The 16,626-nt window shown below is 52.8% G+C and overlaps 4 protein-coding genes across 4 annotated transcripts, besides 18 other annotated features; all 4 read left to right on the top strand.

Annotated features, from left to right (window-relative positions):
* Nucleotides 1–12,734: a sequence feature (heterozygous, Esmeraldo-like haplotype).
* Tc00.1047053506533.142 (mucin TcSMUGL, putative) lies at nt 197–598 on the top strand (the record flags this gene model as incomplete). The annotated part of the gene is made up of 1 exon (XM_803569.1): nt 197–598. One exon carries the CDS (start codon nt 197–199, stop codon nt 596–598), a length of 402 nt encoding a protein of 133 aa, XP_808662.1.
* Nucleotides 328–399: a microsatellite.
* Nucleotides 857–878: a sequence feature (AT_rich).
* Nucleotides 901–1,343: a mobile genetic element.
* Nucleotides 1,616–1,930, top strand: Tc00.1047053506533.106 (mucin TcSMUGL, putative; the record flags this gene model as incomplete). Its single annotated transcript, XM_803568.1, has 1 exon — nt 1,616–1,930. The coding sequence occupies one exon, from the start codon at nt 1,616–1,618 to the stop codon at nt 1,928–1,930; it is 315 nt and encodes a 104-aa protein (XP_808661.1).
* Nucleotides 1,747–1,782: a microsatellite.
* Nucleotides 2,189–2,210: a sequence feature (AT_rich).
* Nucleotides 2,235–2,677: a mobile genetic element.
* Nucleotides 2,673–2,768: a sequence feature (A-rich).
* Tc00.1047053506533.70 (hypothetical protein, conserved) lies at nt 2,912–3,652 on the top strand (the record flags this gene model as incomplete). Its single annotated transcript, XM_803566.1, has 1 exon — nt 2,912–3,652. The coding sequence occupies one exon, from the start codon at nt 2,912–2,914 to the stop codon at nt 3,650–3,652; it is 741 nt and encodes a 246-aa protein (XP_808659.1).
* Nucleotides 4,023–4,052: a microsatellite.
* Nucleotides 4,071–4,090: a microsatellite.
* Nucleotides 4,219–4,243: a sequence feature (AT_rich).
* On the top strand, nt 4,341–16,626 carry Tc00.1047053506533.34 (phosphatidylinositol kinase domain protein, putative; the record flags this gene model as incomplete). The annotated part of the gene is made up of 1 exon (XM_803567.1): nt 4,341–16,626. A coding segment is annotated over one exon (12,286 nt), but the record flags the coding sequence as incomplete, so codon positions are not given.
* Nucleotides 6,651–6,675: a microsatellite.
* Nucleotides 8,409–8,458: a microsatellite.
* Nucleotides 12,735–13,378: a sequence feature (areas merged during assembly that could not be assigned to a particular haplotype. This can correspond to areas where the two haplotypes were merged or to regions with more than two copies in the genome that were merged during assembly.).
* Nucleotides 13,379–13,733: a sequence feature (heterozygous, non-Esmeraldo-like haplotype).
* Nucleotides 13,734–13,858: a sequence feature (areas merged during assembly that could not be assigned to a particular haplotype. This can correspond to areas where the two haplotypes were merged or to regions with more than two copies in the genome that were merged during assembly.).
* Nucleotides 13,859–16,626: a sequence feature (heterozygous, Esmeraldo-like haplotype).
* Nucleotides 15,565–15,594: a microsatellite.

The following is a 16,626-nucleotide window of genomic DNA, read 5'->3' as shown; positions in this document are numbered from 1 at the left end:
GCGTGGCGTGGCTGCTTCGTCGCGTCTCGGTCCCACTCCCCCGCTGTCTGTCTCTGTTCTTTTGTGTGTATGCTGTGCACCTGCCCGTGTCTCTCCCTCCCATGCTGCGTGCTCTCGTTGTGCCCGCCCGGTGCCGGCCCGACAGGAGAGTTTACACCGCGAGCAACAAGCGAAGTCCACAAAGGCCCAAGTGACAATGATGCTGCGCCGCGTTCTCTGCGTGCTTTTGTTTGCCCTCTGCTGTGCGTGCGTGTGCGCCACGGCCCAGGAGGAGGGGCAGTACGATGCTGCTGTTTTGAAGGCTGCTGGGGGCGACCCGAAGAAGAATACGACTACCACTACCACTACTACTACGACTACCACGACTACCACTACTACAACTACTACGACCACAACTACCTCCAAGGCGCCCAAGAACACGACCACAACTACTACTACGACTACTACTTCCTCCAAGGCGCCCAAGAACACGACCACAACTACCTCCAAGGCACCGACTCCTGAAGACGCGCGCAGCCCTGGCGGCCCTGTGTGGGTGCAGGTGTCGCTGCTGCTGCTGGTCAGTGCCGCTGTGGCGACCGCCGGCGCTGCGTGCTGAGTGCGGGGCGGGGCGCGTGCGCCGTCGGTCTGGAGTCCCGTTGTGTGCGGCCACTGCCCACACGCGCGGGAGCACCGACTGGCGCCTGCGCCGCGTATATTTGAGCACCCTGCAGCGGTGTGGATGTATATATTCCAGTGTCTTTGGTTGTGCGTTCTGGCCCCGTGCCGCCTGCCCGTGCATTCTCTGCGACGGCCGCGCGCTGATGTACATCTCCTGCCGCCGCCCCGCCACTTGTGGGGGGAAGCGTCGGTGCACTTAATTTTAAATTTTATTTAATGTTGTTTTGGTTTGTTTTTTTTAGCTTGTGAAAAGGATGTTCGCGGGGGAAGCTGGTCACCTAAATGAATATGTCCTGATAAAGTGGAGATGTTTCTGCACGATTCTTTTCCATCTTATGAATTTTTGGAAGACGGTGATTGAAGGAACCAGGGAGCCGATAGCGACAAGACGGATTTTTCTTTACTTTTTATTTCTTATTTTCCCACCACCCCCTCTTTTTGATTCCCACCTCGCGGCGGGGCCTTGTGGCTGGCGGAGTCCAGGGTCTGCCACTTGGTATGCGATAGTATTTCCAATCCTAACAAGGTGCACCGTGTCGCGAGAGTGGCTATCGGAATATATTTACTTGGAGCAAACATCGAGGGAGTGGCGAACCCACTGCCTCTCCACCACCCCCCTTTTCCCTTCTTGTTTGATTTCTTTTGATGATTTCAGGATCCGGCCAGCAGCCCAGGCGAATATTTTTTTTTTCATCGGGTTGGGTTTGTTTGTTGTGGGCGCTGACTGTGTGTGTGTGTGTGCTGGTGCCCCTGCGGCGTGGCGTGGCTGCTCCGTCGCGTCTCGGTCCCACTCCCCCGCTGTCTGTCTGTCTCTGTTCTTTTGTGTGTATGCTGTGCACCTGCCCGTGTCTCTCCCTCCCATGCTGCGTGCTCTCGTTGTGCCTGCCCGGTGCCGGCCCGACAGGAGAGTTTACACCGCGAGCAACAAGCGAAGTCCACAAAGGCCCAAGTGACAATGATGCTGCGCCGCGTCCTCTGCGTGCTTTTGTTTGCCCTCTGCTGTGCGTGCGTGTGCGCCACGGCCCAGGAGGAGGGGCAGTACGATGCTGCTGTTTTTAAGGCTGCTGGGGGCGACCCGAAGAAGAATACGACTAACACTACAACTACTACGACTACTACTACCTCCAAGGCGCCCAAGAACACGACCACAACTACCTCCAAGGCACCGACTCCTGAAGACGCGCGCAGCCCTGGCGGCCCTGTGTGGGTGCAGGTGTCGCTGCTGCTGCTGCTCAGTGCCGCTGTGGCGACCGCCGGTGCTGCGTGCTGAGTGCGGGGCGGGGCGCGTGCGCCGTCGGTGTGGAGTCCCGTTGTGTGCGGCCACTGCCCACACGCGCGGGAGCACCGACTGGCGCCTGCGCCGCGTATATTTGAGCACCCTGCAGCGGTGTGGATGTATATATTCCAGTGTCTTTGGTTGTGCGTTCTGGCCCCGTGCCGCCTGCCCGTGCATTCTCTGCGACGGCCGCGCGCTGATGTACATCTCCTACCGCCGCCCCGCCACTTGTGGGGGGAAGCGTCGGTGCGCTTAATTTTAAATTTTATTTAATGTTGTTTTGGTTTATTTTTTTTAAAGCTTGTGAAAAGGATGTTCGCGGGGGAAGCTGGTCACCTAAATGAATATGTCCTGATAAAGTGGAGATGTTTCTGCACGATTCTTTTCCATCCTATGAATTTTTGGAAGGCGGTGATTGAAGGAACCAGGGAGCCGATAGCGACAAGACGGATTTTTTTTTACTTTTTATTTCTTATTTTCCCACCACCCCCTCTTTTTGATTCCCACCTCGCGGCGGGGCCTTGTGGCTGGCGGAGCCCAGGGTCTGCCACTTGGTATGCGATAGTATTTCCAATCCTAACAAGGTGCACCGTGTCGCGTGAGTGGCTATCGGAATATATTTACTTGGAGCAAACATCGAGGGAGTGGCGAACCCACTGCCTCTCCACCACCCCCCTTTTCTCTTCTTGTTTGATTTCTTTTGATGATTTCAGGATCCGGCCAGCAGCCCAGGCGATTGTTTTTTTTGTTATATTTTTTGTTGTGTGTTTTTATTTTTATTTTTGTTGTTGCTTTTTCCTACTTTAGTTTTGGTTCACTTTTTTTTTCTGTTAGGCCATTGTTACTTATCTCGCTTAGTGCTGTTGCTGTGGCGGAGGTCAAATCTCTTTTTTTTTTTTTTTTTTTCTTCTATCCTCTCTGTGTGTGTTTCTGTGTGGATGTGCAGGTGTACAGTGGGATAGTCAAAAGGGAAGGATGTCGTCTGTGAAGGCCCTCAATCCATCCTTGCAGGCCCGCCGTGACCCGTACTACAAGCGCAACCACATGGGCCGCGTCACATGTACTCTCTGTGATGTCTGCTGCACAGATGACAATAACTTTTTGAAGCATATTGCAGGGAAGACGCACTGCACACAACTGGAGCGCAGGGAGCGTTATGCACGTCGTGAGGAGCGGCTGGCGGTTGAGGAGGAATTGAATAGGGAGGCATGCCGACGCGCGGCGCAGGAAAAGGCGACACGTGAGCTTTTATTACAACAGCAGGATCAGCAGGCAGGCAGTCGTGGTGGTGCGACAGGCACGGCCATCGCATCCTTCGCACCGTTTGGCAGGCCGCAGTTCAATTACTGCACCGAAAATGATCCAGAGTTGTTTCAGACAAAAGTGTGGATGGAATTTTTCTTTCCGCAGGCAGCGGCGGGGGTTCGACCACTGCACCGCTGGCGGTCTGCGAGAGAGCAGGACATGGAGAGGCCACCGGATGACAGTGTCGTGTATTTACTTTTGGCATGCGAGGGATATGTGACGATTGCCGTCAAGTTTCCATCGAAACTTCCGCGCACATCCGCATCCTCCTCTGTTGGCATGACCGCAAAGACAATGGCGCCCTACGGGAGTGACGTTGCGGTAACTGCCAGTGATGAGGAGGAGGGACGTTATCATTGCAGCTGGGATCCATTGAAGAAGGTCTACTCGCTCTTTTTTATTCTCGGCTAAGACATTCAGGCATACATATCTACGGATAGGCATTTGTAGTGCGGCAGTGAGCCTCTGTCTGTCCTTTGCTTTGTGTGTATTCTGTAATTTGGCTTCACGACATCTCATGACGCCGATTCCATGCATCAAATCCGACCATTGCGTAGGTATTTTTGTGTATACCTGTCTGACAACAATGCCGTGGAGTCATTGGGTTAGGGTGAGAGGATAATACATACATACATGCAGGCATACGCCGACAGATATACAGAAAGAGAGAGCGGGAGGTAGAATAAGAGGAGGAAGAGGAAGTATGAAAATTTTTTTTTTTCCCTCTGACTGACACCCTCGGAAAGAAGAGTGTTATAATCTCTCTCAACTCTGTGGATTTTTGTTGTCATTGTTGTTGTTGTTGTTGTTGCCTTTTTTTTTTTTTTTTTGTGTGTGTGTGTGTGTGTGAGTTTAGGAAGGGACGGATAGACGTTGCATACATTTCCCAACACTCACAGCTACAGTGGAGGTTGGGAATTTTTACAGACTGGGGGAGAAGGGGAAAAGGGGAGGGAAAGCTCTACGAGGCGCTTGACATTTTTTTAATTTTTATTATTTAAACACTTACAGAAGAAGGCGTTGTGAAAAAGACACACACACACACACACAAAGAAAGAAATAAATATAAGGGAGAGAAGGAAGGAGTGAGGGGTGAGACATGTCTTTGCCGGTGAACAATCAGACTTTTTCCACCTCGTCACCGTCGTTGATTGGCTTCTTTGACACCCCGGCTGCCTCCGCCTTGGCGGCGCCAGTCATGGTAGCGGACACGGCAATGCTCAAGGCCCGACTGACGGCAATTGTCAACGATGTTCAAATGCCGAACCCAAAGGAGGCTCAGAAGTCCCTCTCCGATCTCCGTCTATTCCTTGACGCGGTGGCGGAGCAGAGCGGAACGCACATCCAAAACATATTTGGCCAGCACGTCACAAACAACATTCTGTTTGTTGTTATGGACAGCGTGGTGAGGCCGGCGCTCACGCAGTACTGCAGCGCCGCAGGAAGGCGGCGGTCCATGGCGACTCGTGCAGCAGGTCGCGGTGCGAATGCCACGTCCCGACGACAACATGAATTGACGGCGTTGGCCGCTACGTCATCTGCCTCTTTGGTCGCCGAGGAGGAGTTGGATGCGCTGAGGAATAACAAGGCGAAAAAACTTTGCACGGACGTGGTGCGGCCTTGGCGCGCGCTTGTAGAAACTCTTCATCACAACTTGCCTTCATCGCTACTTCTCGCGCCGGCGTCATCGTCACTCGGGACGTCCAGCAACGCAGATAACGAGGAGGCGCACATGGCGGCAGTAGGAGCGGCAGCAAGTGGCACACGCGGGGGACAAGGCGGCCATGCAGAGGAGGAGTCGGCCGCGTCGAACGCCTTCGACGGTCAGTGGATGACGTCGCGAGCCGCGGCAAACAGAACTGAAATGTCGTCTGTGGCAGGTTCGCTCTCAACACGACATCTCTGGGCGAGGACAGCGAATCATACTTCCCTGCCACTACTGTGGAAAAATGCCGTGCCGCTCTTTTCCATCACTCGTCACGCGTTGGAGGTTTTGCAGTCGGAGGTTCTGGTGGCCGTCTGCGGTCAAGAGTACGCCAAACTCCTGCTTCATCTTTTTCTATTCAACGGCTACCTGTCAAATCTGCAGCCAGGGATAATTATGGAGATGATTATGCGACTTCTGGAATTGATCGAGAGGACCGTGTATGAAGTGAACAGCACGGACACCACCATTGCCACTGCTACCAACAGGACGTCGTTGCCGTTATTGGCCGCAATGTCACCGCACTCGGATGTTGGCAACCAGACGCCTCATGGCGTGGAGGGGCGTGTTGAAGACGACGTTTATCATCCGCATGTGGAGCAGGGCACAACGTTTGCAGCCTTGCTGGTTCAACTCTTCCGTGCACCGCAACTCATGAATGCCTTCACGCCATTTGAGGATGAGGCGACTTTACTTTTGTCGACGTCCACAGCAAATAATGGGACGATGCCGTTTATTATGCAGCGACTTGTGCGTCTGACGACTCAACGCCACATGCGTCCGACTAGCGCACTACGTTTGGAGACGCATCTGCTTATTGCATTGAAGCTCCTCGTTACTGTGGCACGGGATGACTGCCCATTGACATCGGCCATGCCCTTGGAGCTGGTGAAGCCCCTCTGTCATTTTTTTTACACCACAACACGCCGAGACGGGTGGCGCATGGAGGCACTGACGTTCATGACAACACAACTGTGTGTCTGCTTCTCAGCCGTCTTGGGGCGGAGCGTGCGAGCAGACATTGAACGCCACCGACCATATGGGGTACGATGCTCGCAGGAAGCAGCGCCAAATGAAACAAATAATGAAAAGGGCCTTGGTGGCAACATGAGCGAAGGCATGACAAGTGCGTGCGATTCAGTTCTTGTTTCTCCATATTCTTTGACATTGTTGCATGAAACCGTGTTGCCTTTTATGCTGCAACTTTTTAAAGTTGTCCGAAGTGAATTTGGTCACGTTTCCCGTCGTGAGTTGTTTTACTTTCCCTGCCCACCACTCGCCCCTCTTTTTGAATTTGGGGCTGTGGTGTTTTATCTTGCCTGCTCCACACACGAAGCCTACATGAAACTCCCATCCTTGTCGTCGTTCGTCACACCTGCTGCCTCTCCTGCTCCTGCCGTCTCTGCCAGTGTAACGAGAATACCGACGGTGTCCGATGACGCATTATCGAAGCGTGTCTTTGCGCAGGAGAAGCAGCGGGAGCAGAAGGGCATCAAAAGATCACGTGAGGAGGAGGATGTGATGGGTGAAAAAACTGGAGAACATTCAAGACGGAAAAAACGAGAAACACCGCCTCAACCGGGGGAGACGTTACTGCAACTGTTTCGTTCCCTGTTCTTTTTGGATAGTGTACGTGATGATGTCACATCCGGAACGACAGGGAAGACACGGGCCACAGGGGGGAAAGATGATGTCGGTAACCTCACAGAGAAAGAGACAGAGACAGAGAGGGATACGGATTGTCTTTTGCGTGTGAGTGCTGCGGCGGGCGGATCGCTGAGTGCTGCCGCCGTACAGGATCTTGTCAAGGACGGTTCCCTTTTCATGCTGCATCTTCTTGCCCATCCTGGAACGACACTTGGATGTAGTGAGAGTCAATGTACGCTACTGGTGGAGCATGGTGTCCTTCCTCTTTTTCCATATTACGGTGTGAGGCTCGAGACACTACTACTCGCGGTGCTTCTTGCCGTCACCCCGCGGGCATCGCTCATGTGTCAGCAAGACGTTTTTCGCTGGCTTGTTCGTCGTTACATGCCTACGGTAACAACCCAGCGGGATGATGAGAGTCAACCCAAGGAACATGTTTACCGACTACTCTCCGTCTTGTTGGGGCGTGGTGTTGTAGGGCGGTGGCCGCTGTGGGTAAATGGCGAGGAGCGTGCGAGATTACAAGCCGCAGCCCACTTCAGTGCCATCAGCACAAGGATTCGCGCCGTTCTCTATGGCGTATCCAAGTCATTACCGAAGACGGTGGCGAATGTTCCGCAGCACACAGCGGCTCTTCCACCGGCAATGATGGCCTCGTTAATTGCAACGGCGACGGCTGGTCATCGGTCCAAGACTGGGCTTTCCACACCACTCTTTATGGCAATGCTACAGTTTTTGTCCTTGTACCAACATTATGGTGCAATCTCCGCAGAGATCATTGCCGCTCAGCGTATGGCAAGGAAAAAGCACCTGCCTGAGGATGATCTTGATGCCAATCATGTCACCACGGCGCTGAAGGATCATTCTCTACCGCATCTTCCCTCAGCAGCGGTGTGTCTTTCAACTGGTGTGGCTTTTGTGATATCTGGTCTCTCGCATGCCGTTTGTTTTCTTCCACACGACGAGAGTGTTGTCTGGCGTCACGACACAGACACCGCTGCCGCTGCTTCGACATGTTCTTCCAGTTTTATGCAGGCCCTCTGCTGGGCCGAAGAATATTTACTTGCCGCCTGTTTTACAGTGACAGAGAATGAATTGGGGTGGCAGCACCTCCCAATCGCCGTGGGGGGAGCCATGAGTGATCCCGCAAAAAATAAAGAGACTCCTCGTGGACATGGTGGCGGTGGTGGCAAGACGGCGGCATCTTTGCAGCGAATGAAACAACTCTTGGCAAGATCTCGTCACGTCATGGATGCGACGTTTATTGCACCTGAAAAACATGTGCCTATTGCGGTATGTGACGCGGTGGAGGGACATTGGTTACTGCTGCACGAGTTTTTTGCCTCCTTTACAGAAGAGCCACTGGCAGGGATAGACGCTGTTCGGGCAGAAAACAAAGGAGTCGGTAATGCCACTAATGAAGATGGGGAAACCGATGTATCGGAGTTGTTTTTGGGACGATTGCGTCGTGGCGATGTGCCTCTGGGTTTTGTAGAAATTCTTTCTGGAGAAGTTATGCGTGCTGTTGGGGAACTTGCGGAGCGGGCAAAAGTTATCGGAGCCGCATGTGTTGGTCTCGCGGGCGGGTCTTCGTTGCAACAGCCACCGTCACCGCCATCACAACAACCACAACACCAACAAAAACAGCGTGAAGTGGACGAAGATGCAGTGGCAATGGCACATCGAACGCTCTGTATACATGCTGTACAACTGATGCATTTGCTTCTGCGCCTATTTCGGCTTGGCATTTGGCAACTCCCTCAAGGGCATCGTTCATGTCCAAAAGGCTGCGAGGGTTCAAACAGTGACAACACCAATAATAATAATAATAATAATAATAATAATAGTAATACTGATGATAGTAACAGAATTAGGAAGAACTCCAGCGAGGATGATCTGTGCATATTATCGGATATACCACATATGCAGTTATTTGATCATCCTGTGTCTATACTGCGTCGACTGTCACCAGAAGGACGGCTGTACTATGCCGTGATGTGGATTTGTCGGCATCTTGCTACCCGACTGCTGCGTGGTTCTGTTGTACGGGATCGTGTACTGATGCGGGCATTACTGATACTATTCCATGATGTGGGTACTGTGCTCTTGTCTCAGTCTTTTGCGTTGTGGGAGCCGCGACAAGTGGTGCTGTCATTTGTAGGCGTTGTGTCTCGTCGTGCGCTGGATGAGGGCCTTGTGAAGCTTGCATCGTGGCAACCAACAAACGTGACCTCTGCGGATGCGGTGGCAGCTGTTCATGCGACCATGCGGCTAAGCTGCAGTTTGCTTAGTGCAATTCTCACTCTTGTTCGCCGCACACATGTATTGGCGGCCTCGGCTGATCCACTTGTCAGCCCGGCGCGTGTCACGAGAGTTATTCTCCATATTCTTGAGAAGGATGGTCTTATCCCCGCCACTATGGAGGCACCAAAGGGCCACAGAAGTGAGAACTTGATGAATCACGGAAGTGGGACAGAGATGTCTTCCACACAAAATGTGTCAAAATTGAATCCTTTCCTTCCCTTTTCACTTGCCGTCGTGGATGGTGTGCTGGGATTATTGCAGGTTCTGCATGAGGCCTATGGTGACACGCAGGCACGGCTGGCGGCACGACAACTTCTTGAGACGCTGTTTGCACGTTACAGATACAGTCTGGCGGAGAGTATTTTCTTGACATTCAGTCATTACGCACCGCCGCATCGTGGCGTTGTATCTTCAACGGTTGCCGATGGGATGAATTATGATGAGGAGAATGAAGAGGAGGAAACGATGAGTACGAATACATGCAATAGGGAGGATGCAGAGGAAGGGGCACACAAAGTGGGACAAAATCTGCAGACACCGGGTGGTGCCATGCGGAGGGGAAAAGAGAAGAAGCGAGGAAGAAATGCTCATGACGATTTTCTTTTTGAAGAAGGGCAACTGCTCGAGGTGTTTGTGGACCAACTGACAGATGTCTCACGGAATGATATGCCGGTGTTGACGCCGCAGCTACAATGCGCAGTGCTGTCCAGTATTTACGGAGTTTTATTCCGTTGTGAGTCTTCGGTGGCGGAGAAGCTTGGGAAGTATCTTTTTTCGTTTCTTTCCATTAAAACCGCATATGTTGTCCGAAGACACACGGCCTTGCAGGTACGTTGGCTTTTTAATCGTTTTACTCATCGGACGTATGCTGTGTTGCAGGAGTTGCTTTATCGTGCACGTGAAGGCATCGCCTCTATAAGCCCAATGCATTCTGCGACGAGTTTGCGCGCCCTCGGCGAGGCGGCACACGCGGCACCCATGCTGGAGGCAGACATCATTTGTACACTCTTAGAGTGCTGGGCCACGCAGGGCTTTGCTCACAAAGACCTGCTTTTGGAGTGTCTTGCGTTTATTGGAAAAAATACGCGGTTGCGAGAGAGTGGCTTTGCCACGGCGACCGTCATGACCGGAACGGCGGAAAGTGAGACTTGGATGAGCGCGCAGGAGTTATGTCACTATCACTGTGAGCGACTCCTGTTTGACTGGCTGTGGCGTTTGGGCCATCCAATGGAGGCGTTTCCTGTTGTCTGCTTTGGCTACACCGGACTGCAGCAAATGTGTCAGGCACTCATGCCTACGTTGCTCCCATTGGCGTTGCTATGCAGCGCACGACAGAATGGTGCGGAGGAGACGTCGGTATTTTTGCATCCCAGTGATCTGCTCTGGCGACTAGCCGCATGCCACAAACGGTCTGGGGATGCGACGTCCAATAATTTACGAACACGTGAGTTATTGGTGGGGTGCGTTAAGGCTTACTTTCCGGACGTCATGGCACGGCTTCTTGTTTTTGCGGCACTCTCGAAGCGTCATGGGAGAAGCGGTGGGGTCGGAGATGTACAGGAGATTGCTGAAGCCGCTCGTATTGCACTCGAGTGGATGGGGTCGACATTTTCAACCGAATATGTGCCTTTTGTTCGGCACTACGCGGACGCCATTTTGTGTCGGCTTGTGGAACTTGTGGGCACCATGACACCGTTTGTGCGAGTGCGTCCCCTGCAGGAGGCGGTGACAATGCTCTGTGACATTATTGCCAATGCCCCTGGGCTGCCGTCGACGACAGGGCCAGGTGTAGGCAACACAGCACTGGCCGATTATCATCATGATGATGAGCTATCCTCATTGGCTACAAGGACGACGGTGGATCGCTTCTTTGCAAGTGATGGCGGGGACCATGCGTATGTGCTGCTGCAACAGCTGTACTTTGGGCTAACGCACGACGTCCATCGTGGAGCGAGACATACGATGCTTGCATTGCTGTTTGAGCAAATTGTGAGGCATTGGTGGGGCCGTGAACTCCTGCAGCGCGTACCGCACATTCTTCACACCGTGCTGCGCCTTTGTGGGAATATCCTCCTGACGTGTGTCGATGTCCGTGCACGTGCATGCAATGTCCTTTTGTATGTATGGACCCAGGCGGTGTCAAATCCAGCCCATCTCCTTTCCTCCTCGTTGCCTACACGAATTGTTTCTGCGGATGAGGCGTTTATTTCAACCGTCATGTTAACTCTTGCGGAGGACTCGCGGGTTGTTGCATCGACCTGGAACGCCATTTGTCGGGCAGACGCCACGCTGGAGCAGCAGGACTGGAAGTTACAACATGCGAGGTACACCGCGGAGAGTTTTGTGCAGAATGAAGACGTGGACGAGCATGAGGTGATTGTCATCACACCGGGGGCTAATGAAGAGGCAGAGGAACATCATCGTCATGTAGAGAAAAAGGGTGAGGAAAGTGTATGCTTACACCTTGAGAAGAATGACGGGCAGACTCTTAGCGTCACGGAAGCCCTACGGCAAGTGACACGTATTCTTCCATTATTGAAAAGCACCGTTCATGTTTCTGGTGCGCCAGCGTCGTCATTCTACACGGATGCAGCGGCTGCTGTCGATCGTGCACGTCCGGCCTTTGTAAAGCTGATACAAGTTCATATACGCGAAGGGGAGGCGCAGAGCAGATTGCAGGGACGTGTGGGTTTGATGAAGAAAGATGAAGATGTCGCAAAAAGGATACAAACGGTGTATGAGATGTGCTGTCGTGCAGTGCAGCATTTGTTAACTCTAGTGTGCATGGGTGATGCCTTTGATTTGTCTTCGCAAACAATGATGGCAACTCCATTGACAAGGATGAGGACTACGACGACGCCTACTACTACCACCAGTACAGCTTTTAAGTTATTACAGGAAACAACTCGGGAAGTGCAATTAAGTGTCTTTCGTTTGTTACGTGCATTGTGTTGGTGCTTCATTGAGGCCGGCGCGGAGGGTCACGTGGACGCACTGTTGTACCCCGTTGGTGCCATGCAGCGGATGTTGCAAGGGTGGCCCTTTGACAAGGTGTTACATTGCATTTATCGTCAACATGTGGAGCAGTTGTACCGTCTTGCCTTTGACGCGGATGCTGACGTTGCCCGCGTTGCTTCTACCACACTCCGAGGCTGGCTTTGTGGCATCACCACCGACAACAACGGCGTGGAAGCCATCGGGGAAGGAGTGGATGGTGCTTCAGAGAATGTGATCATGTCAACAAGGACGTGTGCGGTGGCGTCGAATACGCATCGTCGCCGTGGCGCTGGTGATGAGGGGGATCTCATTAGACGGACATTGGAAGAATTCAGTGGAGATGAGACGAAGCAAGAGGGTGATGTACAAAAGGCATCGCCTCCACCCCCAGAAGAAGAAGAGGAAAAGGAAGGAGACGTCAAAGGGAGTCATGCCTCATCAGTTATTCGCCTGAAGGACATCCTCCCCTTTCGGCGACAGCTTTTTGATGTTCAGCCGCAAAAACATGCGACGGTTTTGGTGGAGACGTCGCTGAAAGTGGCATCGTTACTGGATGAGGTTGTGTGGGATGCTCTGAGGGTGCATGAAGATGAGTCCCAGTTCCTGCGTTTATTCCTGGTTGCCCTGATTCGGCATTACAACTTGCACCATCGATTTTCGACGGTCGCGACGGTTCTCCATCACGTGCTGCTGCGACCCTTTTCAAGCCGGAGTGGAGGTCTGATTTTATTTATTGAGAGTTACTTGCCCATCGTTTTGCTACACACGATGCTGATGAGGGAGAGTGAGACGCAGCGGTCGCAACGTGCCGTGTGGTCCCGGGCTCTTGAGACGCATTTATTTCGACGGGCATGTGGGTTTCTTCACATGACTCGTTTATTTCTACGTGCGTTAAACGTTTGTCATTCCGTGCTGATGACGGTGGTGCGCAGTCATGGTGTGCGGTCCGAGAACTGGGAAAGTAACCCTCTTTCACGGATGTCGCCATCGGAGTGGGAAGCCGCGGCTGCCTCTCTTACGTTTCCGCTTTTTGTGCGCAGCGAGTACGGTGAGCTTCCCGAGCTGTCGGATTTGCGGGATTCATACTGGCTGTCGGACATTGACCCACTTGTTCTTGCCTCGGCCGCCGTGACATGCCACGAGCCACACCTCGCCGCACTCTTTACAGAACTTAGTGGGGAGTCTTTGCTTGGGCGGCGTAAGGGCATTCCTTCTGCTGCGATGACAATTGTTGGCCAACCAAAGTGCTCCGTCTTATTTCCATCCAAACGACGACCTTCTTCCCGCGAGGATGCATCGAAGGAAGGCCACCGACGGATGTTGCGCGGGGATGAGACGGAGGCCGAAATGACGCAGAGACTTGCCACGTATCGTGCGGCGGTGTATGCCGTTCTTGTCGATGTGGAGACCACATTGCGTTTCCGTGACGGGAGCGATAATGGTGGCATAGTTATTAGCGACAGCAGGAATAGTAGTGTTGGTGGGGGAGGAAGAAATGGCTCAGCCGCTGTAGGGAACAATAGCAGCGTCATGCAGACGGCCGGCGATGGTGGTGATTTGAATTTTTACATGTCGCCCTGGGAGGAGGCCTTTTTTTTGCAGCACCCCGCGCGACTCATGGAGCGCGAGAAGAGCCGCGGGAATTGGCATGCGGTGCTTCTCCTAATCGACCGCATTGAAGGGGCCATGAGGCCAATGCGTGTTTCTAGCGGAATTCATCGTTCATATTTTGCGTGTGGATTCTCCAGTTCCCGTCTGTTGGTGGAGAAGGCGAACGCTCTGATGCAGCTGGGGGCTGCGGATACGGCAGTGCAGATGCTTGCGGCGGCGCTGAAGCGGCATGCTCCCCCGCTCTTATTTGCTGCTACCGGTGATAAGAGGCGTGGGAAACACGAAGTAAAAGAGGAGACGGGTGCGGAGGAGGAAGAGGAGGATTACTTCTTGCAACTACGCTCGGCACTGGCAGCCACGCTCTGGCGTCTCGGCCGCTGGGATTTGGATTTTCTTGAGGAAACAGAAGGAACACACCGTCATCATAAGCAACGTCGGGATTTGTTACTGCCGTCTCTTGTTTCAGTGGAAGAGGGTATTTTCTATGCCATGCGTGCTGCGCACCACGGCGAACACCATAACGTACGACGGTGGACCACACAGGCGCTGCAGCGATTGGCATGCCAATTTGATGAGACAAACTGGTTTCAGTCGATGCTGCAGGCAGAAGCACTGCATGACATTGAGGAGTGCGGTCGTCTTTTTTTGCGATCGCATTCTTCTTTATCTTCCTCCACTTCTTCCACTGTTGAGGCTAAAAGGGCAGGTGGCATGCGGCACCCACCACCTTGGGTACGTGCGTCCTTGGTTCATTTGCATGCGCCTTACCGGGAGCTGGAACTACTGGATAGTGTGCATCATCGCCTTTGTGTTTTGTATCGTCAGCCGCAATGGTGGCTTTCGCACCTGGAAAACAGCAGTGAGCGTGCCCTGCGCAGCAACAGGCCAGTGTTAGTGCATCAATGGCTTTCGGCATACAGCGAGTTTACTGGAGGGGACATGGAGTCCCAATGCGGCGTGAAAAGGGAGGAAAACGAGCCCTTTCAGCAAGATGGCACAATATTTGAAAAGTTGATTACATCACATGAGTTGCCTGCCATTGCGTTTTTAGCGCTTGTGCAGGCACGTGCGGAGTTTGTGGGTGGTCGTCCACATCGTGCGATCGCCATACTTCAGAACACGGAAAGGAGTCCGTTGGAAGAGCCTACGTCGGTGATGAATGGGCTTCTTTTCCCTATGCCAGCGAATGCGCCGCAGATGCCGGCCATTGTTCAGCAACTTGTTGTGTGGGCCAGAGAGGCACGGTTGGTGCCACTTTCTCAGCTTGTACGGGATCCATTCCTTCTGTTATCTGTGAAAAATGACCGGACGGGCGTGTGTTGTCTGCAGTTGGCCCGTTTATGTCACACGCTTGTACGTGATATCACAGCACGTCTGCATAGCGAGGAGTATCGCAAGCTGCAGGAAAGTATTGGCGCCTCCCATCGTATTCGCGTGGAGTTGGAGCAGCAGCAACAGATGTCTGATGGGCTTAGTGATGCGGAGAAGAGAATTTTACAACGCCGCATTCGCACATTGGCGGTGGAGACGACACGCGAGGAGGATGAGTGGCAGCGGGAGGTGGAGATGTATGCATTATACCGCCGCAGTGCCTTGAACGCATATGCACGATTTCTAGAGCGGAGTGGGCCTGCCGAGTCGGATAGCCTTCTTGCCGTGTTTGCCTTTGTTTCATTGTGGCTGCAGCAGGACGAGCGACTGGACGAGCGTCGTTTAAAAGCGGCTGGCTCCGCCGCCTCGGTCACCTCTGGTATCATTCAGAAGGCGATTAAAAATGTTCCTCTACACAAGTTTTTGCCTCTCTTTTCGCAGCTTGTGGCGCAGCTTGGCACATCGCTGGATGACACCAACCTGGAGAGTCTTGTGCTGCACATTGCCATGGAGAACCCTCTGCACGCCGTGTGGCCGCTGCTTGCCCTTGCAAATGGGGAAAATTTTGGTCCTGCCGTTGCCACCGTAGCGCATGGCGGTGGGAGTAGTGGGTTGCATGTGGTGGATGAGAAGAAAGTGACGCTCGCACGTCAAATTCTCCGCACTCTGAAGAGTCCTACCAACCGCCATGATGATGATGATGATGAAGATGAAGATGGAGCTGAGGATGACAGCAGCACCATGAAGAAAGAGAAGGAGAATAAGAATAAGGGGAGGCGTTGTGGCTGGAGAGAAAAAATTGTGACAGAGGCGGAGAGGTTATCGGCGGCGTATATTCAATTGGCATTTTATCGCGTATATAACAAATACAGGCCAGATCATCGTATCCCAGCTGATTTTATGATCACTGAAAAGGGCGTGCGGGACCTTCTCATTCCCCCGCCGACCTTCACACTGCCGTTATTTTCCCTGGCATCACGGAGTGCGTTGCCTGCACTGCTGCAGCAGTTACCCAAAATTGTACGGTATGAGAATACCTTCACAACCCCAGGTGGGATAAATCTTCCAAAGGCACTCCGTTGTGTGTTGAGCGATGGCCGGATCGTGCGTCAGTTGCTTAAATCAGAGGATGATATGCGGCAGGATAGCCTCATTGAGCAGGTGTTTTGTCTCTCAAACCAACTTCTTGCGCAGGATAAAAGGACGTGTCGGTTGCATGTCTTTACGTACAATGTGGTTCCACTTGCCCCCACTGTTGGTATCATTGAGTGGGTGGATGGGACGATTCCACTTGGGCAGTATCTTAATGGTGATCCCAACGGTGGTGGCACAAACACCAACAGGCTGCGATTTCAGACGGGCGCTCATGAACGATACTTTCCTGGTGAACCAACGACTTTGGAGTGCCGTGCGAGATTACAGGAGGCTAACAAGTCACAGAAACATGGTGTTCTTCTTGACTTGTATGCGGAGTTTAGCCCGGCTTTGCATTATTTTTTTCTTGAGCATTTTTTCACTCCACAGGAATGGCTAGAACGGCGTGAGGCCTACACACGTAGTGTTGCAGCCTCCAGCATTATTGGCTACATTGTCGGGCTTGGGGATCGTCATGGCAACAACCTCCTTCTGCACACCCAGCGGGCGGAGCTTGTGCATATTGACCTCGGGTTTGCCTTCGACCAGGGAAAGCAGCTTCCTGTGCCGGAGCTTGTGCCGTTTCGTCTCACCCGCAACATTGTGGACGGTTTTG

The sequence above is a fragment of the Trypanosoma cruzi genome, genomic scaffold, assembly GCF_000209065.1.
Source record: "Trypanosoma cruzi strain CL Brener 1047053516599 genomic scaffold, whole genome shotgun sequence".
Lineage (NCBI taxonomy): Eukaryota > Euglenozoa > Kinetoplastea > Trypanosomatida > Trypanosomatidae > Trypanosoma > Trypanosoma cruzi.
The sequence above is the reverse complement of the archived record's forward strand: the minus strand, read 5'-3'. Positions and strand labels throughout refer to the sequence as shown.